At 46.1% G+C, this 24,996-nt stretch overlaps 1 protein-coding gene and 1 long non-coding RNA gene across 2 annotated transcripts in view; one reads left to right on the plus strand and one right to left on the minus strand.

Moving 5' to 3' along the window:
- Positions 1 to 11,785, plus strand: part of LOC137415610 (uncharacterized) — a 66,344-nt gene extending 54,559 nt beyond the window's left edge. Inside the window, exon 3 of the long non-coding RNA XR_010982107.2 lies at positions 11,387 to 11,785. This is a non-coding gene — a long non-coding RNA (uncharacterized LOC137415610). The remainder of the gene's footprint in view (positions 1 to 11,386) is intronic.
- Positions 1 to 22,277, minus strand: part of LOC137431723 (kinesin heavy chain-like) — a 91,326-nt gene extending 69,049 nt beyond the window's left edge. The window contains exons 1-4 of the mRNA XM_068123354.2: positions 21,897 to 22,277; positions 6,130 to 6,220; positions 691 to 764; positions 404 to 508 (exon numbers count right to left, since the gene is read on the minus strand). Coding sequence (XP_067979455.2) covers positions 404 to 508; positions 691 to 764; positions 6,130 to 6,220; positions 21,897 to 22,022 — 396 coding nt within the window. The 5' untranslated portion in view covers positions 22,023 to 22,277. The remainder of the gene's footprint in view (positions 1 to 403; positions 509 to 690; positions 765 to 6,129; positions 6,221 to 21,896) is intronic.
- Between the last annotated feature and the right edge of the window lie 2,719 nt (positions 22,278 to 24,996).

A 24,996-nucleotide genomic window follows, 5' to 3' on the forward strand; every position in this document is an offset into this window, starting at 1 on the left:
CTACCTAAAAATGACCTCCAATGACGAGATCCATATTTTTAATTCATATTTAACTTAGCGCATTTCAGTGAGGAACATTATACACTGAAACTCAGCCTGTGCCAGAGCAGCTCGCTCACCCCTTCCCTCCCCTCCCCTTTCCCCTCCTCCCCTCCCCTTCCCCCCTCTGCCCCCTTCCCCTCCTCCCCCCCATACCCCCGCCCCCTCTCCTTCCCCTCCTCCCTTCCCCTCCCACTCCCCCTCCACCCCTCCCTCCCCCTCCACCCTTCCCTCTCCCTCCCCTTCCCCCCTCTCCCCTGCCCTCCCATCCCCTCCCCTCCTCCCCCACCCGGCAACACCGGGTACTTCTGCTAGTCTTCTATATTGAAACAATTTAAGTTATTCTGTACTTCCCAGCACTTACTTTGATGAGAAATTCTAGATTCTCGTCCATTGAGTCGATGTGCCCAAAGATATCTTGGATGATCCGAGGGATGATTCCTTGCTTCAAATGATCATTCAGCTGGCCCTAAAGAACAGTCATGTTAGAATTTCAGGAAGCACTTCTGAAAGTTGGACAAAAATATGGCCAAAGTAGGAAGTGAAAAGAAAGGTCGAAATGAGGACGCTAAGGATTTGCAGGGAAATAATTCTCGGGCATGAAAGCATGACATTTGTGAGGTAGAACAGGGCCACAGGTGAACATTGCACCTCCATGGTGTGTGTCTTTCCGGAAGCTGTCTGTCCATAGGCAAAAATTGTTCCATTATAACCTCGTAGAACATCTGTTATGAAAAGAAGGAAAGACAGTTTAGGATTCTGCAGCATTTGATTCACAATTGACTGCTCAATAAAGTGATGATTGCCTATCAGGTTTATACGAAATTTTTAGTAATAAACAAAATGTCCAGGTTAAATTTTAAACACCCCCACAGTCATAGTAATAATAAGAAAAATACATTTGCAGCCAGCTTCTAGCCTTGATTATTAACAGTATATATTTTTAGTATTCCTAGTTGTATTAACAGTATATATTCCTAGTTGTATATTGTTAAGTACAATACTATTATGTGGTGCATTCATAGAGTTATTGAAACAAGATACAATATTTGAAGAGGCATTTAAAAAAAAGATTGATCTATCAGTTCCCTTCATTAAAGACTTGTAGGCCTGATCAGATGTTGACCTATACATTAAAAATCCATTTATATATTTTCTTACTAATTAACTGCATATATATATTTATTTTTTTATTTTTTTTAATAAATACGAAGTAAATTCCTGCATGGGAATAGTGTGAAAAAATTCTGACTCAACCCGGGACTCAAACCCATGGACATCGTCACTTACGCGGTGACAGCCCACTAGTCAGGGCCCTTAGGGATATTTTGGGGCCGTTTGGTTCAAATTCTTCCAAAAGCACCAAATTTGGCCCAGATGTTGCCCATGCCATACTCTTTCGATTTTTGACGGGCGCCAGCACGGGCGCCCCCCCCCCCCCCCGGGGGCCCCATATTGGCGAAATACTAAATGGCCGCCACCCAGATTAGAAGAAAATCAGTTAAATAACCAAAAGGGTTGGAATCATGTATGATACCACTTTTCAAGGGTTTTCGAGGTCGAGGAATCCAATTATGATGTTATTTTGATGATTCGAGGTCAAGGTCAACCCTCAAGGTCATCTTAAAGGTCATTTTTGAGTCAAACATGTCGGTTTTTGAGTTTTTTGTCAAGATTTACGCGAGGTTCACCATTTTATGTTTCTGGGTTGGGTAATCGAACTCTGACCTTATTTTTGACAATTAGAGGAAATATTTACATATCTATTTCCTAATTTTCAGGCATATGCAGTTCATCAGTCTAATTACAAAGGTACGGATTTTGATGTTTTATGAACTGTATGCCATATCCTTGTGTTTAATTTTTGTGCGATCATGATCCGGGTTCATGTATACATGATTGTATACATGTCATAAATATGACGTCATAGGTCATGTGACCTGGCGGCCATATTGGATTTTATGAAAACCTTAAAAATGGATCCCTGCCTTCATTTTTCGATCGATTCATTTTGAACTTTGACCACTTATAGTACGCCATGTGATTGGATGCATATCCTAATTATGACGTCATAGGTCAGGTGACATGGTGGGATGGACCGGTATGGTCCCCGGATCATACCGCCCTTGGCGCCCGTCAAAAATCGAAAGAGTATGGCATGGGCAACATCTGCGCCAAATTTGATGCTTTTGGAAGAATTTGAACCAAAATATCCCTAAGGGCCCTGACTGCACTGAGCTATTGAGTCTTTGGGATATCCTCAGAGATTTCTCACACTAAAAAACATATCTACCATATAAAACACAATGTGTGTTTGTGTATGTGTATGTGTGTGCCTGTGCCCCTTCATAAGGGTAGGTTTTTAAGGCTTTGAGTAGTGCTTTAGGAGGGATTCGAATGGGTGGGCTTAATGGGCAATCTTTGAACACGACGACTGTATGTCCACCAGTTAAAAGACCGAAAAGACAATGATGCCCCAAAAGACGCTATGGACCCAGAAGACCCCGAAGACCCAATGGACCCCAAACACCCAAAATACCCAAAGACCCCAAAATACCCTGTAGACTGATACAAAAGACCATGAAGACTGAGGAGACCCCAAGGACCCAGAAGACCCCAAGGATCCAAAAGACCCAAACAACCCAGAGGACCCAAATGACAGAGGACCAAAAGACCCCAAGGACTCTGAAGATCCAAAAATACCCTGAAGCCACAAAAGGCCCCAAGGACCCAAAATACCAAAAAGACCCTGAAGACCAAATGGACCCAAAATACCCTGAAGACCCAAAAGTGCCTGAAGACCCAAAAGACCCTGAAGCCTGTTAAAACCCAAAATACCCCAAAGACCCCAAGACCCTGAAGACCCAAACAACTAAAAATACCCTGAAGACCCAATGGACCCCAAAGACCCAAAATACCCTGAAGACCCAAAAGTGCCTGAAGACCCAAAAGACCCTGAAGACTGTTAAAGACCCAAAATACCCCAAAAGACCCCGAAGACCCTGAAGACCCAAATGACTAAAAATACCCTGAAGACCCAATGGACCCAAAAGACCCTAAGGATCAAAAAGGCCCAAACAATCCCGAAGACCCAAACGACCCAGAGGACCAAAAAGACCCCAAGGACCTTTAAATACCCCAAAGACCGAATATATTGAAAAGACCCTGAAGACCAAAAAGACCTCGAAGATCCAAAGGACCCAAAGAACTTTAAAGACCGAAAGGAGCCCAAACACCCAAAATATCCCGGTTACTGAAAGGATAAAAAAGACCCAGAAGACCGAAAAGACACCAAAAACCCCAATACCCAAAATATCCCAAAGACCCAAAAAACCCTGAAGACCGAAAATATCGAAAAGACCCAGAAGACTGAAAAGACCCAAAATACCCCAAAGACCCTTAAATACCCCAAATACCCAAACAATCCAAAAGACCAAAAAGACCCAAAGACCTTTAAAGACCCTGAGGACCCAGTGGACCCCAAAGACTCAAATTACCCCTAACACCAAAAATACCCCAAATACCCATAAATACTGCAAAGATCCAGATCGAGGACCCAAAATACTCAAATGACTCAAAAGGCCTAGAGGACCCAAAAGACTCAAATGACCCAAAAGATGCCGATGAACCAGAAGACCCAAAAGACGCTGAAGACCCTGAAGACCCAACAGACCCCGAGGGCCCAAATGACCAAGAGGACACAAAAGACCCCAAGGACTCGGAAGACCCAAAAGAAGAATAATTATGCCTCTTACATTGGAATTGTAGACAGTGGCTTGCAAACTGAGCCTCATATCAAGGTCGGTGTACAGAAACGGTTTTCTTTTATCACAATAAACACAAGGCGCAGGGAGGTAAAATTTGCTGTATGTGATATGCAATGCGCACAGAGTAAAACGAGTGTTTATTTACATCTGTAGGATGTCTAATAAATGAAGATGATACAAGCACCCCTGACACTAGGCCGATGCTTCACTCCTTGGCATGCTCACGATGCTGCACCTTCAAAAACTGTTCCAACCCGTCATTTTTGACGGGCTTTATACTTGTATGTATATAAAACGTTTGCATAACTTGGACTATTGTGAATATCCCGTTCGGAAAACTTTTGAACTCCAACATTTACCTCCAATGCGCGAATTCATTTTCTTGAATGTTTGAGCATTGCCTTTGGCTCAACAGTCACATCATAGACTCAGTACCTAGCAATATACAACGGCCAGTTTGGCCAAGGAAAACAATTGCAGTTGATGACAGAAACATCATCAGAGCTGAAGTGAAGAAAAACCCTAAAACAACTGTCGGTGACATCACCAACAACCTCCCTCTAATTCACCCCAGATCCACCTTGTTTGTAATTCCAACTTCTTTCCTGGTAGTCCTGGCAGTGTCCATATGTTTTATGCCTCTCCCACCCCTTTTCCCATGCCTCCCCCCCAAAGCCCTCTCCCTCCCACAGATCTCTCGATGTCTCCATGTCTCTCGGTTCCTGCTCTAAAATGTTGTGTTGTGTTGTGTTGTGTTGTGTTTGTGTCCTTCCCCCTCTCTCCCCATCTTGTCTACCGCTCCCGATGTTATTTGTTCTATGTGTCGGTTTGTCGGTTATGTGTCGGTTTGTCGGTTTGTCTTTCTGTGTGATAAATGTTCGCTCTTTCACGAGCCTCGATCTTTTATACAAAAAAAGAGTGCAGGGGTGAAAGTATCACAATCTACCGTTCACAGAAGACATCGACAGCAGAATTACAAAGGCTACACTGCAAGATGCAAACCTCTCATCAGCACCAAAAATAGAAAGGCCAGATTAGAATTGACCAAAAGTAGAGAGGTGAGCCTATGAGTTCTGGAACAAAGTACGATGCACAGATGAGACCAAGATAAACTTTTACTAAAGCGATGGAAAGGTGTAAGTGTGGAGAAAGGAAGGAACGGCATATGATCCAAAGTAAACTACCTCATCTGTGAAGCAAAAAGTACCTATAGCAACGCACTGCACAGTGTTATTGCTTGGGCTTGCATGGCTGCCTTTGGGACTGTCTCACTCATCTTTATTGATGATGTAACTAATGATGGCAGCAGCAGAATGAATTTGGAAGCGTCCAGAAACATTTTGTCTGCCTATGTACACGAAAATGCCTCCAAACTCATTGGGCGGCACACTTCACCATGTAGCAAGATAATGACCCAAAACACACTGTCAACACAACCAAGGAGTTCATCAGGGTAAAAGGTGGAAGCTTTTAGACTAGACAAGTCAATCTCCTGATTTAAATCCAATGGAGCATGCATTTCACTTGCTGAAAGGAGACTAAAGTCAGAAACCCCCAATACAAACAACAACAGAAAATGGCTGCAGTAAAGACTTGGCAAAGCAACTCAAAGGAAGATACGAAGAAATTGGTGATGTCAATGGGTCACAGGCTCGATGAAGTTATTTCATGCAAGGGATATAAAACCAAACACTAACTATTATATGGCTTTAATTTACTTTAAGTTAATCTGTTCCAATAATCATGCTGACCTAAAATGGGGGACTGAACATAAAAAGTGCTATTGTTCTACAATGGTAAAGCATATACACATATACATACCAAGAAATAAAAGCAAACCTTCTGTACTCTTGCCTCATAATTCATCATTAAATCTTAAAATCCAAATTTCTTCAATATATAGCAATAATAACAAGTCATACATAGTCGAGGCTCGTGGAAAAGCCAGTGCACTGAACGAATCAGGACATAATAGACAAAAACAGGAAGCAAAACGTGAGGTCAACAAGATGGATACAGAAGGAAAGTACAAGGAGGGAAAACTGGAAAATTGAATGCAGGAGGGATTTGAGTGGGGTTAACGAGGATAGAAAAGATCATGGTTTTGGATTTGCGACGATCTGACATGGTGGTGAGCAGCTGTCTTGAAGACCTCGAGAGAAGAATGAGTCCTTGACTACAACATGCAAAAGACTGGTAATAATAATTAAACTTACAGTGTTTATGCTAATCCTATTTTTAACCTACAACGCCGCTTATAGTTAACTTTGGTTGTTTATTACCAAGACTTTTAATTCCCTATAGCGGATCAAGCAAACCTTACCATCAATAGTTTGCCGAGCACAAACTGTATAGACATACTCTTGTGTCTTGTCAGGTGAAAACATCTGGTCAAAGGAATACTGCATTTTACACTGTGGGAGAGAGAGAATAAGAATCACGTGATTAGATATGAATGGCATGCATGTGACTTTAAGGATCATCCACGTTCGGTAATACAGCTGTGAGGGGACCGTGACCCCAATGCAAAGAGGGGACTGTGACCCCAATGCAAAGAGGGAAACGTCACTCCCAGGCAAAGGGGGGAACATGACCCCCAGGCAAAGAGGGAAACGTGACCCCCAGGCAAAAAGGGTAACGTGACCCCCAGGCAAAGAGGGAAGCATGACCCCCAGGCAAAGGGGGGAACATGACACCCAGGCAAAAAGGGGATTGTGACCCCAATGCAAAGAGGGGAACGTGACCCCCAGGCAAAGAGGGAAACATGACCCCAATGCAAAAATGGTAACGTGAACCCCAGGCAAAGAAGGAAACATGACCCCCAGGCAAAGGGGGGAACGTGACCCCCAGGCAAAGGGGGGAACGTGACCCCCAGACAAAGAGGGGAACATGACCCTCAGGAAAAGAGAGAAATGTGACCCCCAGGCAAAGAGGGAAACATGACCCCCAGGCAAAGAGTGGAACGTCACCCCTAGGCAAAGAGGGAAACATGACCCCCAGGAAAAGAGAGAAACATGACCCCCAGGCAAAGAGGGAAACATGATCCCCAAGAAAAGAGAGAAACGTGACCCCCAGACAAAGAGGGAAACATGACCCCCAGGCAAAGAGGGGAACGTGACCCCCAGGCAAAGAGAGAAACGTGACCCCCAGGCAAAGAGGGAAACATGACTCCAAGGCAAAGGGGGGAACATGACCCCCGGACAAAGAAGGGAACATGACCCCCAGGCAAAGAGAGGAACGTGAACCCCAGGCAAAGAGAGAAACGTGACCCCCAGGCAAAGAGGGAAACATGACCCCCAGACAAAGAAGGGAACATGACCCCCAGGCAAAGAGAGGAACGTGAACCCCAGGCAAAGAGAGAAACGTGACCCCCAGGCAAAGAAGGAAACATGACCCCAGGCAAAGAGGGGAACGTGACCCCAAGACAAAGAAGGAAACATGACCCCCAGGCAAAGAGGGGAACATGACCCCCAGGCAAAGAAGGAAACATGACCCCCAGGAAAAGAGAGAAACGTGACCCCCAGACAAAGAAGGAAACATGACCCCCAGGCAAAGAGGGGAACGTGACCCCCAGGCAAAGAGAGAAACGTGACCCCCAGGCAAAGAGGGAAACATAACCCCCAGGCAAAGGGGGGAACATGACCCCCAGACAAAGAAGGGAACATGACCCCCAGGCAAAGAGAGGAACGTGAACCCCAGGCAAAAAGAGAACCGTGACCCCCAGGCAAAAAGAGAAACGTGACCCCCAGGCAAAGAGGGGAACGTGACCCCCAGACAGAGGGGAACATGACCCCCAGGTAAAGAGAGAAACGTGACCCCCAGGAGTGACTGAACTTCCAAGCCTCCAGCACCATAACTATGTTATTATGATATGAGTTATGTACAAGGAACTTCAAAACAGGAGGAGCCCATAAAGCCTGTGCTCTGGTTGTTTTGATTGTCCGTGCTCTATCCTTTTAAAATGCTGAACTTCAAGGAAGGGAGCAGCACGTGCCATGTTTAAAGTGTTTCATATGACTCGGACCGAGGTTTGAACCGCTGACCTCTTAGACTCAGAATAGAGGTTTAACCATTACGTCACTGAGTCTGCCTCAACACCTGATTTTTGAACCTGTTGGTTTCCACACTTCATTCCATCATGATGATGATCGGGTTCCCTCCTTAAAGAGTTTCTAAGAATGATGCCCGAGCATTGAGCAAGCCGATTCATTGGATCAGTTTGGGGTTCCTTTGCACAAAAGAAATTTGAAGAGCTGCAACACTCCTCCTTTCTTTTTTTTATTAAAAAAGCAAAGATTACAATCGGAAACTAAAAGTACCTTTAGCAACGCACTGCACACGTAATAAAAGTTGTTTCAAGTCATGAAACTGCAAATAAACCTCCATATCAGCGGCACAGCAACACACCATCAGCCAATGATGCTGCCCCGCATCGTTGTGCACTTTCAAAATGATGGAATCTATCCCCAAAATGCTTAGTGCGCATGCGCAGAAAACCCCAGAAGCTGAGGCGATTGGTGCAAAATAATATACAGTCATGTCAAAAAGTAAGTACACCCCATGTAAAGTTTTGACTTTTTCAACATATTTCAACATACAGCTATTTGATCTTCATTTCAACAATATTGATAGATAAAGGTGATATAATATAACAAATATCATGAAACATTTACATTTTGTAGTCCATTGTATAATTTAAATAAACATAAATGCAAATTTCACATGTGGAAAAAGTAAGTAAACCCTTGGCTCTAATCGGTGGTATTGCCCCCTTTGGCAGAAACAACCTCAAGTAGGCGTTTCTTGTAACTGTCTACCAGTCTCTGACATCGACTGGGAGAAATGTTTGCCAACTCCTCCGTGCAGAATTATTTCAGCTGTGCGATGTTTGAGGGGTTTCTTGCATGCACAGCCCATTTCAAATCCCCCCACAACATCTCGATGGGATTTAGATCCGGACTTTGACTTGGCTATTCCAGAACCCTCCATTTCTTTCTTTTCAGCCATTCCTTGGTGGATTTACTGGTATGTTTAGGGTCATTGTCATGTTGCAAGGTTGAGCAACCTTCGGTTGAGCTTCAACTTTCCGACAGATGGTACAATGAAGAATTCATAGTGGATTCTATGATGGTGAGCTGCCCAGGCCCTGATGCAGCAAAGCTGCCCCAAACCATAATATTTCCACCACCATGCTTTACAGTTGGTATTGGGTTCTTGTGGTCAAATGCTGTCTTTGGTTTTCGCCAAACATGTCTTCTGGTACTGTGGCCAAATAGCTCTACCTTTGACTCATCTGTCCAGAGCACATTGTTCCAGAAGTGCTGGTCTTTGCCGAGGTGTTCATTGGCAAACTTTAGTCTTGCCCTGATGTTCTTTCTGGACAGCAAAGGTTTCCTCCTGGCACACCTCCCATGTAGATCAAATTTGTGCAGCCTCTTTCTAATGGTAGACTCGTGCACTTTGACATCAACAGTGGCAAGATCTACCTGTAGGTCCCGTGATGACATTCTGGGGTTCTTCGAGACTTCTTTCAGCATCTTGCGGTCTGCTCTCGGGCTGAACTTGCTGGGGCGGCCTGGCCTGAACAAATTGGCAGTTGTTTGGAATCTTCTCCACTTGTAGATGATCTTCCGGACAGTCGAATGATTGATTTCAAATTGTTTGGAGATCTTTTTAAATCCCTTCCGAGACTCGTAGGCATCTATAACCTTCTTTCTGAAGGCCTCAGAGAGCTCTTTTGATCTAGGCATGGTGACGCCGCACACTTCAACAACAAAGAGCAAACCAAACTAAATGTATGAGGTTTAAATAAGACTGGTTCCTCCAAGATCCTCTCTAACGATGTTCTCATCATTTGCACCTGAGCTGGTGCACCTGATTCTAATTTTAGGTATTTGAAGTAGTGATAAATGTCGGGGTGTACTTACTTTTTCCACATTTGAAATTTGCATTTATGTTTATTTAAATTATACAATAGACTACAAAATGTAAATGTTTCATGATATTTGTTATATGATATCACCTTTATCTATCAATATTGTTGAAATGAAGATCAAATAGCTGTACGTTGAAATATGTTGAAAAAGTCAAAACTTTACATGGGGTGTACTTACTTTTTCACGTGACTGTATATCATGTGTGCAGGATAAGGATTGTCACTTGGAATGGCTCACCAAGCTTCTGAAAAAATACTTGGAAAAGTACTTGAGAGAATTAAGGGATATATATGCGTCTGCACAACGAAAGACTTGGAAAACTTTCTCGGCTCGCCGAACGGGCACCTGCTCGTACTGCAAACTCCCAACCAGGTGGGTCAGTGGAGGTGGAGTGGAGCGACGGATTACTCCCGGTGCGTGGCGCCGGCGGGGGGTACAGGGGGTCCATGGACCACCCATCGGGGACACGCCAAATAATTCGTCGGGGAAGAAGTCATAATAAATAGTTAATTTTTGTCATAAATCGTATTCCACGACAAGGTAAAAACACCCGAACGGGACAAATTCGGATTCCCCGACACAACATGTTACATGTACTCGGATCACATCGATAGATCTTCAAGTTTGATGACAGTTATTACGTCACATCCGCCCAATTTAATTAAACGCACATGGGATGCGCCGCGCGCACGTTTCTAGTCTTATTCGTCGGGCAACATGGCGAAATCATCACGACATAAAGTTCGTTCCTTAGAACCGGGGTGTGAAGAGGTTTTCGATAATGATTACTCGAGAAAACACACCAGAGTTAAGCACAGAACGATTTTTGAAAAAGGTAAAACAGCCAAAACGACGTTTGTGATGGATGTTGAATGATTTCAATACAATATTTGATGTGATACAGCAACTCTAGTAATTGTATTTGCAATATATGGCTGAGAATGATGGCCGCATTTTGAGTGGTGTTTGTTAAGGACAGGACTGCACCACCCGAGGTGTCCAAGAAAGCTACGTCGCCGAAGGATTTCAATGAAAAAGATATTAAATGAAGCTTCAATATTGAATTTTACCTGTAATGATATGTGATGCAGTTGCAATTTCATTTTAAAGTAAGAAAATAACAGTTTGAAATTACATATGGGACCATGTCGATCTATTTTTTAAAGTCTACCATGGTCTTGCTTAGCCTGGTGTTGGCTTAGCGGTTAGGGTGCCGGCTTGGGATCCTAGGATCCTGGGTTCGCAATCCTGGTCGATCGCTGAATTAACGCCCGGGGGGTTGACAGCCTGTCATCCTTCCGAGGTCGGCAAATTGAGTACCAGCTTGCTGGGATGAATGATCACGGTGTGTACCCCGATTTAGAATAGGTACACCGTATCCCTGCGCATTGTAAGAGGCGACCAAGGGTTGGCGTCAGGAAGGGCATCCGGCCATAAAAGCATTGCCTCAAACAGGGAATCATGATTGTCATGGGGCCTGCAAGGCTAACCCCTGCGCTTGCGGGGAAAAAATGGCCTTAAAACGATCATTCATTCATTCATTCATGGTCTTGCTTGCGGGGTGATAGAGTAATTAATTGTAATCTAGTTTAATTCAAAACAGTTGATGTGGTGTGTAAATTATACTTCTTATGTTTCTTACAGGTGTTAATAACTCATCATTTGGCAGCATGAACACAATCTCTGATGATGATGATGACCACGGTGATTCTGTTCTCGGCAGCAGAAATGCTCAAACCCGTAATCAACCAGTTGAATCAGATGCAGATATGCGAACGCAGCTTTAGCTCCATGAAGCTCATCAAGAGTGACTTGAGAACAACCATGGTTGATGTAAGATTTAAATCATTAATGATCCTTGCCATCCACAAGAAACGAAGTGTGAAGCTTTTTGATTCATTGGATCGTGTTGTGGACACTTTCAAGACAAGATATCCTGATTGCCGGATACAGCTTTAGTTTCATGATATTCTCAAAGAGAACACTTGTGAGAAATATTTGTGAACAAACCATGCATTGGATTCTGGAATAAAACAGTGCAATTATATTGAAAACCTGAAGCATAACTTTTTTCAAATGGAACAGAAATCAAATTGATTTTTGGTTTAATTGCACAGCTTGTGGGTTTTTTTTTGTGTGTATAAAATATCGAGGCTCGTGAAAGAGCTAACATTAATCACACAAAAAGTCAAACCGACACATAAAACATATAATATGGGGAGCGGTAGACAAGATGGGGAGAGAGGGGGAAGGACACAAACACAACATTTGAGAGCAGGGACATCAAGAGATCTGTGGGAGGGAGAGGGCTTTTTTTTTCTTTTCTTTTTTCTTCTTTTTTTGTATACTGAATCGAGGCTCGTGAAAGAGCTGACATTTACTTCACAAACAAATCAACCAGACAAACAAAATATATAAAAAGAGGGAGCGGCAGACAAGAGAATGGGAAGCACACAAACACTTGAGAGCACACAACATTTAAGAGCAGGGAGAGGAGTTGTCCAGTGTGGGAGGGAGAGGGCTTGGGGGGAGAAGGCGTGGGAAGGGGGGGGGGGGGGGTGGGAGAAGTATAAAACACAAGGACACCAAGGACTTCCAGGACAGAAGTTGGTATTTCAAAAAGTGGAATTGGGGTGAAATTATCGGGGATAGAAAAGATCAAGGTTTTGGATGGGGGAAGATAAAAGATGGTGTTGAACAGCTGTTTTAAAGACCTGGAGGGTGGAGTGGGATTGAAGAGAGTGAGGGAGTTTGTTCCAGAGGCGGGAGAAAAGAGGAATGAAGGAGTGAAGGTGAGCAGAGAGTCTTGATTTTGGCAGTTTAACCATAAGAGGGTTGCAGGCAGATCTTGTGCGACCTGTAGGAATATTTGCGGGACAGAGCCCAGAGAGAGCTGGGGGGGCAAGGCCAGAGAGGAGTCGGTAGAAGACGGAAAGACCACCAACCTGCCTGTGGTGAGTGAGTGAGAGGCCCTTGGAGTTTGCTTCATCGCGGGAGATTCCAATGATTCTGAATGCTTTGCTTTCAACAGCGTGAAGACGAGCTAGGTGTGAGGCAGGATCACCAGCCCAGAGGGGAGAGCAGTATTCCATTGAGCTGCGGATGAAAGCCTTGTACGTGGTGAGGAGCTCAGGTGTGCCAAGGAAGGACTTCGCACGACGGAGGATGCCCAGTCGGCGACTGGCTTTGGAGGCCAGATTTGAAATGTGGTTTTCCCAGGAAAGATCATGGCAGATAGTGAGACCCAAAAGTTTGAGTGACATAACTTCTTGGAGAGGATTATTCAGAAAGTAGATGGGAGGGTTGTCCAGTCGGTCTTTTCGGAGAGACATCGTAATAGTGTGAGATTTGTCAGGATTGAAAGACATGTTCCACTTGTTTGCCCAGTCTGTGATTTTGTCCAGGTCTGCAGAGAGTGAGGACTGAGGAGGCTGCAGACTGCCGATCTGAGGGATGAAGAATGGAGCGACAGAGAGTAGAGTCATCAGCAAAGAGATAGAGAGGATTTTCAAGAGAGTCGGAGAGATCATTGATGAAGACCAGAAAAAGCACAGGGCCCAGAACACTGCCTTGGGGAACTCCAGCCTGAACAGGAAGAGGAGATGAGAGAAACCCATTCAGGGCCACACGTTGACTACGACTAGAGAGGAGGTCCGCCAGCCAAGCGTGGAGATTTCCATGGATACCAACAGAGGAGAGTTTGGTGAGCAGAGCGGGGTGCCAGACCGTATCGAAGGCACGTGATATGTCAAGGGAGACAGCTCTAATTTCCTGTTTGGCATTGAGGACCTCCATCCATTGCTGAGAAAGCAGTAGCAGCATGTCCAGAGTAGAGTGACCAGGTCTGAAACCAAATTGATGATCAGAGATCAAGCCATTGGAGAAGAGGAAAGATTTCATATCTGAAGCAATGATGGATTCCATGACTTTACTGATAATTGAGAGAAGGCTGATTGGTCTGTAGTTGCTGGGATCTGTTTTTGCACCTTTTTTGTGCAAAGCGGTGATGTTGGCAGATTTCCAAGCAGATGGCAGATGACCTTGAGCAAAAGAGAGTGTGAAGAGAACAGAGAGAGGGAGTGAAAGAGCGGAAGAACAAGATTTTAGGACCCGTGGGCTGATGCCGTCATGTCCAGTTGCAGAATCAGAGTCGAGGGTTGACAGAAACTTTTCCACCTTGTCAGGAGGAAAGGACACAGAGTCCAGGAGCAGCTGGGTACGACTGGGTACGGTGGGTACAGAGAGGGATGGGTTTGGGACACAAGATTTAGAGGCAAACACAGAGTTGAGGCATTCAGCTTTTTCACGCGCGGAGTCAGCCGTGTGGCCATTTGAGGTGAGGGAGGGGATGGAGGGGGAACAAACACCAGAAACAGATTTGACCAGACACCACCAGGATTTGGAAGAGGGAGACAGATAAGAGAGTTCTGTCCTGAGAACGGAGAGATATTGTTTCCTGGCTCTCCTGAGGGTGGACACACACTTGTTTCGGGCTTTGTGAAAGGAAATGAGATTTCCTTCCATTGGATTTGCTTTCCAGGAGACGAAAGCAAGTTGTTTCTGGGCAATAGCCTCACCACAAGATTCCGTGTACCATGGACGGGAGGAAGGGTATGACAACTGAAGACGAGATGGGATAAATCTGTGCATGAGAGAGAGCAGTTTACTTTGGAAGAATTCCCAGGATGAGTTGATGTCAGAGGCAGTCGAGATGGGAGACCAGTCCAGATGATTGATGGCTGCTTGAAGACCGTGCCAGTCGGCCTGAGTGAAATGCCAGACTCGTCGGGGCTGAGGAGGCTCTCTGAGAATGGCCAGAGAGATGTCCACTTTAACAAGCACATGATCAGATGAGCCGATTGGAGCAGAAGAAGAGCAGCAGACATTTTCAGGGAAGTTAGTCATAACCAAGTCCAGAAGAGAAGATGCCCCGTTGATTGAGATCCGGGTCGGGAAATTGACAGATTGTGTCAGTCCCAGTGAGTCACAGAAGTCCTTTGCTGAAGAGCCATGGCTGGTGAGAGAGGTACCCACACCCAGCCAACTGGCATGGTGACAATTGAAATCACCACATATGAGGAAGAGAGAGTTGGGATGGGTAGATAGAAGTTGGTCCATGTTATCAGACAGCGAGATGTAGATGGAGTCATCACTGTTTGGTGGACGGTACAACACACATATGAACAAAAGGTGGGAGCGAAGGGGAAGCCGTAGCCAAAGGTATTCCTGGGGGTGAGGTGGAGAGAGGGCAGTGTAGGGTGAGTGAGGAAGAGAGTTTTTTATAAAGATAGCAACCCCACCTCCAGGACGAGGCTCAGGTCTATCATACTGGAGGAGGGAGTAACCTGGGAGAGATACCAAGGAATCAGAGACATCATGAAGGAGGAAAGTTTCTGTTAAGCAGATCACGTCTGGTTTGTCAGAAGCAACCTGTATGGAGAGATCAGTCAAGTTTGAGCGAAGGCCCCGGATGTTTGAGGTCCATACTGTTAAAGAAGAGGAAGGGGGAGCATCGGATACAGAACAGGGGGGGGGGAGCGGTAGGGTATGATGTGGAAGAGGAGGAAGAGGTAGGGAGAGCTGTTGAAGGTGTGTCAGAGATTTCAGAACAGCTTGGAGAAAGGGAAGAATGGGGCAGACAAAAGGTTTGATGGTGATTGGGTGAGGCACAGTGAGGTGTTGTTTGAGGAGGGGGAAGAGTGAGGCAGAAGGTTGAGGGAGATGAAGGTGAGAGTTGGAAGGGGGAAGAAGCGGGGAGGACGCTTTGAGGAGGAGGGGTGAGAGGGGAGTCTTGGAGGGGAGGAGTGAGGGAGGGTCTCAGAGGGGAGGGGTGTGGGGGGAGTTTTGGATTGAAGGGGCAAGGGGGGAGATCTGAAAGGGATGGGTGATGGGGAAGATTTGGAGGGGAGGGGCAAGGGGAAGATTTGAAAGGGATGGGTGGGCTTCGGGGGAGGTGGGAGAGGTATAAAACATATGGACTCTGCAAGGACTTCCAGGAAAGTCCATAATGCATTTAAACGTTTTCCCATAGGTATAATTTTTCACAACTTGAAGAGGGTAAAGAACTTGAACAAAAAAACAAAAATTGTGAAGAAGATTTTAAAACCCTGTGTGAGAATGCCACATCCGGCTGCTAAATCGGAGGGTCAATGGTTAGATTCCTAACAATCATGGCTTTCTTCCTGACGACAGGACAATCGCCAGCAAGCCTGGGGTTTTTATTGTAAAGAATGAATACATCAAAACAGCCATTAAAACAGTCCTTCGTGTAGACTGTAGACTGTACAGTATCCAAGAAATTATTCTTCAACAATTCAGAGAAAGCAGAAACAAGATCAGGACCTTTCAAAATGATATTGAAATATACAACATGTCTGAAAAGCGTCGGCTAATCCAAAGTTAGTGGTTCCATGTTATCAAAACTCAGCAAATAAACTCTAAATTAATTCAACTGAATACAGCATAGAACAAAATATTTCAGAATAATATTGTGTATTCTATTCTTCACCATTAGACTAGATAACAAATATTTTAAAAATAAACAACAAAAGTTATATTTCACTCTTCATTTTGTAACCATGTCAAAAACATAATAACCAAAACATTCAGAAACCTTTTTGTCTTTCTGTTCCTCTTGTAAATATGTTATGCCATAAATAATTCGTTCATAGTGAGTCGTATCGTTCATAGTGAGTTGCCCTGGTGTTGGGCTAGCGGCTAGGGTGCCGGCTTAGGATCCTAGGATCTTGGGTTCGAATCCCGGTCGATCGCTGAATTAACGCCAGGGGGGTTGACTCAGCCTGTCATCCTTCCGAGGTCGGCTAATTGAGTACCAGCTCACTGGTAATTCCCTGTTTGTCGTTAAAGGCGGCAAAAAGGGTTGGCGTCAGGAAGGGCATCCGGCCGTAAAACATTGCTTCAAAAAGGGGACCGAAAAACAACAACAACCACGGTTCCCGAAAAAGGCCAACCCCCGCTTTGCGGGGAAAAATGGCCTCTAAAGGTGTTTTTTAGTGAGTCGTATGATTTGCTGGTTTAAATGAAGTTCATGTTCTGTTTGTACAAACCAACAGAAAACTAGAGCTTCCAGGGAAGCAGAACTCAACTGAACTGACTGGACAACTTTAAAGTAGGTCAGTTGTCTGTACTAGATTTGACTTAAATGAAAAGCCAACAACCTTGTGTGATAATTTTAAGGTCCTTGTCCTTGTTTTACAATTGATACAATGTTACACTTTGCAACAATGTTGCAGAAATATAGTTGTGTAGGCGGCCATTTTGTGACAGATCGGGTTGACATGCGATAGCAACCTACCTTGTGTGGTAAGAGTCTCACACACCAAGTTTGATCAAAATCAATAAATATTTGTGGACGTTAAAGTCTTAACGTCGTTTCGGAGCTGAAAACAATATGGCGGCATATGGCGGCGATTTTGTGACGGATCGGGTTGGAATGCAATAGCAACCTACCTTGTGTAGTAAGGGTTAAATATTCTAAGTTTGATCAAAATCTGTTAATATTTGTGGACGCTAGAGTGTTAACGTCGTTTTCATGACCAAAAACAAAATGGTCGCCTAAGTCCGCCATTTTTCAACGGATCGGGCTGAAATGTAATACCAACCTGGTCCTTGGCGTAAGGATGCTGCATGTCAAGTTTGATCAGAATCGGTTGATATTTGTGGACGCTGGAGTGTTAAAGTCGAAAAGGTAACGGACGACAGACGACGATGACAGACGACGGACGCCGGAGGGTTCAGTATGTGATGAACTCAACTGGACAGTAGTCCAGTTGATCAAAATCAACTACTACTGGACAGTACTGGACAATCAACTACTACTGGACAATCAACTACTGGACAGTAGTCCAGTTGAGTTAAAAATGAAAGTTTTGACAGCTTGCTCAGGATTGAATTTGCTTTCTTTGCCAATAAAATTGATATTTATTTTGTTACCATGTGTCATCACCTTGTAAATGAAGTACAGCCTTTAAATTTGTGTACGGTATTATTTTTTTATCAGGAACATGAATTTATTAAAATATAATTGACCTTGTTCTGATTGAAGTTTTATGCTTATGTTTCTTATTTTCAACAATAAATATTCCTTGGTATTGTTTCATTAGATTTATTTGTGTTTTGACATCAAACTATTGAAAACCATTAAAACCAAATTAATTTGCTCATATTACTGAACAACAAAAACATTACGAATTATTCTCAAAGCGGTAAATATCTTGAAAGGGAATTTGGTTTGCAATGCACATAATTGTCTGTTACTTATTGACTTAACTATCCACTGAAGTTCTATCCGCAACCTATGAGCAGAATTACTGTCGTAAAATATGGAGACGTCATTTATTTGAAGAAAGCTTATTTACTTCAGTCATAATGCCACGCCCACTAAATCGTAATCGAGGTACCACCCATCGGGGAGACTTGTACCACCTGTCGGGCAAAACCTGGAGCCACCACTGGGTGAATGCACTGCCTACCTGAATTAGGTTCTTCTGAAGGGCATATCTGGGGCTTGTGCATGTACAGGATACGTTTATTTACAATCCATCATTTTACAGGTAAGTTTATTTACAAGTTATAAATAAATTGTTTGTTTTATTCCGAGCTGCAAGAGAAGCTAAAATAGCACTCTGTAGAGTAAAAAAGCATTCGTCCGCCAGGTGAACACTTTATATTTTGTATCCACTGATAGGCCGGATCTGGATTCAGACCTGAACCAAAATTTAATCGGCTTGTTCTTGTCACCTAGACTCCTCATCCACCAGGTTTTGTCATAACTCGTCCACACCTTTTTAATATATCGTGCTATAAGTCATTTTTGGTCCTATCTCTCAATGGTGAAGAATCACCTAGACTCCGAGAGATTAATTTTTTTTCAACGGATCTGGATTTCGGATCTTAACCAAAATTGATTCAATTCTTCATGGTCACACACCCAACCTGTCCACCAAGTGTTGTCATAACTCGTCCACACCTTTTAAGACATCGTTCTATATGGCATTTTTGTCCCTATCTCTCCATGGTGAAGAATCACCTAGACTCCGAGAGATTAATTTTTTTTCATCGGATCTGGATTTCGGATCTTAACCAAAATTGATTCAATTCTTCATGGTCACACACCCAACCTGTCCACCAAGTGTTGTCATAACTCGTCCACACCTTTTAAGACATCGTTCTATATGGCATTTTTGTCCCTATCTCTCCATGGTGAAGAATCACATTTAAAAAAACAAAAATAAAACATTATCGCATCTGGATATCGGATCTTAACCAAAATTGATTCAATTCTTCGTGGTCACACACCCAACCTGTCGACGAAGTGTTGTCATAACTCGTCCACAACTTTTTAATATATCGTGCTATATGGCATTTTTGGCCCTATCTCTCAATGGTGAAGAATCACCTAAAAATAAAAATAAACTATCAGATCTGGATTTCGGATCTTCACCAAAATTATTCAATTCTTCATGGTCATACACTCAACCTGTCCACCAAGTGTTGTCATAACTCGTCCACACCTTTTTAAGACATCGTTCTAATGGCATTTTTGGCCCTATCTCTCCATGGTGAAGAATCACATTAAAAAAAACATTATCGGATCTGGATTTCGGATCTTACCCAAAATTTATTCAATTCTTCATGGTCACACACTCAACCTGTCCACCAGGTTTTGTCATAACTCGTCCACAACTTTTTAATATATCATGCTATATGGCATTTTTGGCCCTATCTCTCCATGGTGAAGAATCACATAAAAATAAAAATAAACTATCGGATCTGGATTTCGGACCTGAACCAAAATTGATTCAATTCTTCATGGTCACACACTCAACCTGTCCACCAAGTTTTGTCATAACTCGTCCACAACATTTTAATATATCGTGCTATATGGCATTTTTGGCCCTATTTCTCAATGGTGAAGAATCACCTAAAAATAAAAATAAACTATCAGATCTGGATTTCGGATCTTCCCCAAAATTGATTCAATTCGTCATGGTCACACACTCAACCTGTCCACCAAGTGTTGTCATAACTCGTCCACACCTTTTTTAGACATCGTTCTATATGGCATTTTTGGCCCTATCTCTCCATGGTGTAAAAAAATTAAAAACATTATCGGATCTGGATTTCTGATCTTAACCAAAATTGATTCAATTCTTCATGGTCACACACACAACCTGTCCACCAAGTGTTGTCATAACTCGTCCACAACTTTTTAATATATCGTGCTATATGGCATTTTTGGCCCTATCTCTCAATGGTGAAGAATCACCTAAAAATAAAAATAAACTATCGGATCTGGATTTCGGATCTTCACCAAAATTGATTCAATTCTTCATGGTCACACACTCAACCTGTCCACCAAGTTTTGTCATAACTCGTCCACAACATTTTGATATGTCGTGCTATATGGCATATTTGGCCCTATTTCTCAATGGTGAAGAATCACCTAAAAATAAAAATAAACTATCAGATCTGGATTTCGGATCTTCACCAAAATTGATTCAATTCTTCATGGTCACACACTCAACCTGTCCACCAAGTGTTGTCATAACTCGTCCACACCTTTTTAAGACATCGTTCTAATGGCATTTTTGGCCCTATCTCTCAATGGTGAAGAATCACCGAAAAATAAAAAATAAACTATCAGATCTGGATTTCGGATCTTCACCAAAATTGATTCAATTCTTCATGGTCATACACTCAACCTGTCCACCAAGTGTTGTCATAACTCATCCACACCTTTTTAAGACATCGTTCTAATGGCATTTTTGGCCCTATTTCTCAATGGTGAAGGATCACCTAAAAATAAAAATAGACTATCGGATCTGGATTTCGGACCTTAACCAAAATTATTCAATTCTTCATGGTCACACACTCAACCTGTCCACCAAGTGTTGTCATAACTCGTCCACACCTTTTAAGACATCGTTCTATATGGCATTTTTGTCCCTATCTCTCCATGGTGAAGAATCACATTTAAAAAAACAAAAATAAAACATTATCGCATCTGGATATCGGATCTTAACCAAAATTGATTCAATTCTTCGTGGTCACACACCCAACCTGTCCACCAAGTTTTGCCATAACTCGTCCACAACATTTTAATATATCGTGCTATATGGCATTTTTGGCCCTATTTCTCAATGGTGAAGAATCACCTAAAAATAAAAATAAACTATCAGATCTGGATTTCGGATCTTCACCAAAATTGATTCAATTCTTCATGGTCACACACTCAACCTGTCCACCAAGTGTTGTCATAACTCGTCCACACCTTTTTAATATATCGTGCTATTTGGCATTTTCGGCCCTATCTCTCCATGGTGAAGAATCACGCAAAAAAAATTTTTTAAACATTATCGGATCTGGATTTCGGATCTTAACCAAAATTGATTCAATTCTTCATGGTCACACACACAACCTGTCCACCAAGTGTTGTCATAACTCGTCCACAACTTTTTAATATATCGTGCTATATGGCATTTTTGGCCCTATCTCTCAATGGTGAAGAATCACCTAAAAATAAAAATAAACGATCAGATCTGGATTTCGGATCTTAACCAAAATTGATTCAATTCTTCATGGTCACACACCCAACCTGTCCACCAAGTTTCGTCCACATCTGCCCACAACCTTTTGAGATATCCTACTAAACAGACAGACAGAGCATGTTTAAATCCGATTCGAATCACACATTTCGCGCCAGCGATGGCAGGTTAAAGGTGCTCGTGACGTCGAGCAGAACCAGGTGCACGTAAACAAACAGCGCATGCGCAAAAGGCCTCGTTTCACACACCTTTCACACGTCATTTCGAAAGTCACGTTTCCCTTCGTAGTTCCTACCAAACCGATTCCGTGCTCGCGTTACCGTGAACTTGTGTACCCAAAGTCACGTTCAACGTTTATCCGACCAGGTGTTCCCACCGACAGGGTGCGTCACAACAATTGGACAGGGGCTCCCTGTGCGATCGGTACTTAAAACCATTGGGAAGTTATTCATGGAAACGTCGTCACAGCGGAAACGGTGGACAATTGAAATGTTAATGAAGCTATAACAACACTTTATTTTTTTTATCCTCTTACTTTCTCAACTTGATCGTTGGTTCATTATAATTGGACGACGACGGATCCTTACCGCGAAGTTCACTGTGTCGTTGCTGAAAAATTGCGCCAAACATTTGTCGTCCCGGTTGATTTCGACCTCGTTCATCGGCCGGAATCTGCACACCACCTTGACGTTGCACTCGGAGGGGTCCGCCATGACCGCTGGGCTCTCCCACGGTCTTGGCCACGTGCTGGGGCTCGACCCGGGCAGGTACGGGCGGCTCGGTGGCGAACCAGGTATAAAGCTACACGGGGTACAAGGTGCACCGAGTCCGGGACCCCACGTCACGGAGCGCAGAGCAAACGTCACGTTGAAGGAGCTGTGGCTCCCACGTCGATCGAAAGAATGGACGCGACAAAAAGCTTGAATTCATCTGAGCTGCTTTATTAGAATCAAACACTCAGGCACTCTGGAAAAAACGTTTTACGGTCGGCAATATATATCTATTCCGCCAGGGGGTTTGCCCAGGCCTGGCGCCAGGGGGCGTGGCCCCGCGGGCCGGCTGCGGCCTGGCAAGCCGAGGGCGAGCCTGCCCGGGCGTCCCGACCGAGGCCTGGCAAGTCGAGCGCGGGCCTGCCCGGGCGTCCTGGACGAGCCCGGCCTGGTGATCGCTCCGCGTCCTTGATAGGTGCAAGGCGATTGTGTAACCCCAGCGGCAGCCGCTACACACGTCCCCCCAGAATCGACTTGCACCGGCAGGGTCAACTTGAGGGGGGTCCTGATGACCCGGCCGAAGCGACCCCTGGTGGGTCGTGGGAGGGGGTCCGGTGAGGTGGCGGGCGGTCGAGTGGGGGGCACCGTGGACGGGGGGCGGCCTCGCCGCGGCGGGAGGGCCACCCGTGGTGGGTGGTCGACGTCCACGTGCGCCGGCTTGAGGCGGTCCACTGCAATCCGGTCCGACCTGCCGCCGATGTCGATGACGAACGACTTGTCGTCCCGTCGCAGCACCCGGAAGGGCCCGTCGTACGGCGGCTGGAGTGGCCGCCGATGTGCGTCGTGACGCACAAAAACATACTCCGCGGTGCGGAGTGCTGGGGGGACGTAGGACTGGGGGTCACCGTGGTGGGATGTCGGCACGGGGGCAAACCGTCGGGCGGCCTCCTGGAGGTCCGAGCGCTGGCGAGCTGCGGACCAGGGGCTGGTAGCGTCGGGCACGAATTCGCCCGGGACGCGTAGCACCTGGCCATAGACCAGCTCGGCGGTGGATGCCTGGAGGTCCTCCTTGGGGGCCGTGCGAAGGCCCAAAAGGACCCACGGCAGCCGGTCGGCCCAACCGCCGTCTTGAAGGCCGGCCATGAGCGCGGCCTTCATGGAGCGGTGGAATCGCTCGCACAACCCGTTTGCTTGGGGGTGGTAGGCCGTAGTACGGTGGAGCTTGACCCCCAGGCTGCGGGCGACCGCGCCCCACAGCTCGGAGGTGAACTGTGGTCCGCGGTCTGACGAGATGTCCGCCGGTGCGCCGAAGCGGGCGACCCAGGTGGCGATGAAGGCCTGCGCCACGTCGGCGGTGGTGGTGGAGACGAGGGGAACGGCCTCCGGCCACCTGGTGGTCCTGTCCACCATGGTGAGCAGGTGTGTGAACCCTCGTGATGGGGGAAGGGGGCCCACCAGATCCACGTTGACGTGGTCGAAACGTCGTTCGGGCACGGTGAAAGGTGCCAGCGGGGCCTGGGTGTGCCGGTGGACCTTGGCCCGTTGGCAGGCGGTGCAGGCGCTGGTCCAATCGCGGACGTCCCGACGAAGGCCGTGCCAGACGAAACGCGCCGACACCAGCTTCTGGGAAGCTTTCCGGCCCGGGTGGGAAAGGCCGTGGAGGGAGGCGAAGATGCGGCGTTGCCAGGTGACGGGCACGATGGGGCGAGGCCGGCCTTGGGAGACGTCGCAGAGCAGGACAGTGTCCGCGCAGGGGATGTCGGCCAGGCGGAGGCCCGTGTCCGCCGCCCGGAGGGCTTGCACCGTGGTGTCGGTGGTTTGGTCCGCCGCCATGAGCGCAAAATCCACGCCCAGGTGGACCGCGTTCGCGCTGGCCCGGGAAAGACAGTCGGCCACGGCGTTGTTTTTGCCGGCGACGTGCCGGATGTCCGTGGTAAACTCCGACACGGCGGAGAGGTGGCGCTGTTGGCGGGCCGACCATGGCTCCGTGACCTTGGCCATGGCGTAAACCAACGGCTTGTGGTCGACGAACGCCGTGAAAGGTCGGCCCTCCAGGAGGTGGCGGAAATGGCGGACGGCCAGGTGTAGACCGAGGAGCTCCCGGTCAAACGTGCTGTATTTGAGCTCGTTCGGCCGGAGCTGCCGGCTGAAAAAAGCGAGTGGCTGCCAAACCCCGTTCACCCATTGCTCATGTACGGCGCCCACCGCGTAGTCGGAGGCATCCGTGGTGAGGGCGATGGGAGCGTTGAGCACCGGGTGAGCGAGCAGTGTTGCGTCGGCGAGGGCCCGCTTTGAGCTTTGGAAGGCCGCATCCATTGCTGCGGACCAGGCGATGTCGTGCTTGGCCGGCTTGCCCCGGAGGGCTTCGTAGAGGGGCCGCATGAGGTGAGCAGCGCGGGGCACGAAGCGGTGATAAAAATTCACCATTCCCAGGAATTCCTGCAGGGCCTTTATGGTGCGGGGACGCGGGAAAGTGGTGATGGCCTCGACCTTGGTTGGCAGCGGCACAGCCCCGTTCTTGGTGATGTGGTGGCCCAAAAAATCAACGGCCGTCGTGCCGAAGTGGCATTTGGCCGGGTTGACGATGAGGCCGTGCTCGCTGAGGCGCCCGAACAGTGTTCGGAGGTGGAGGAGGTGCTCGGCCCGGGACGTGCTGGCGACGAGGATGTCGTCCAGGTAAACGAAAAGGAACGGCAGGTCACGCAGCACGCCGTCCATCAAGCGCTGGAACGCCTGAGCCGCGTTCTTGAGACCAAACGGCATCCGCAAGAACTCGAATAAGCCGAACGGCGTGATGACTGCCGTTTTAGGGACGTCGGCCGCCCTGACAGGTACCTGGTGATATCCCCGTATGAGATCAATTTTTGAAAAAATGACCCGTCCCGCCAGACGGGCGGAGAAGTCTTGGATATGCGGGATCGGGTACCTGTCGGGTGTTGTAGCGTCATTAAGACGGCGGTAGTCGCCACACGGGCGC

The sequence above is a fragment of the Myxine glutinosa genome, chromosome 7 (genome assembly GCF_964187855.1).
Source record: "Myxine glutinosa chromosome 7, kmMyxGlut1.1, whole genome shotgun sequence".
Classification (NCBI taxonomy): Eukaryota; Metazoa; Chordata; class Myxini; order Myxiniformes; family Myxinidae; genus Myxine; species Myxine glutinosa.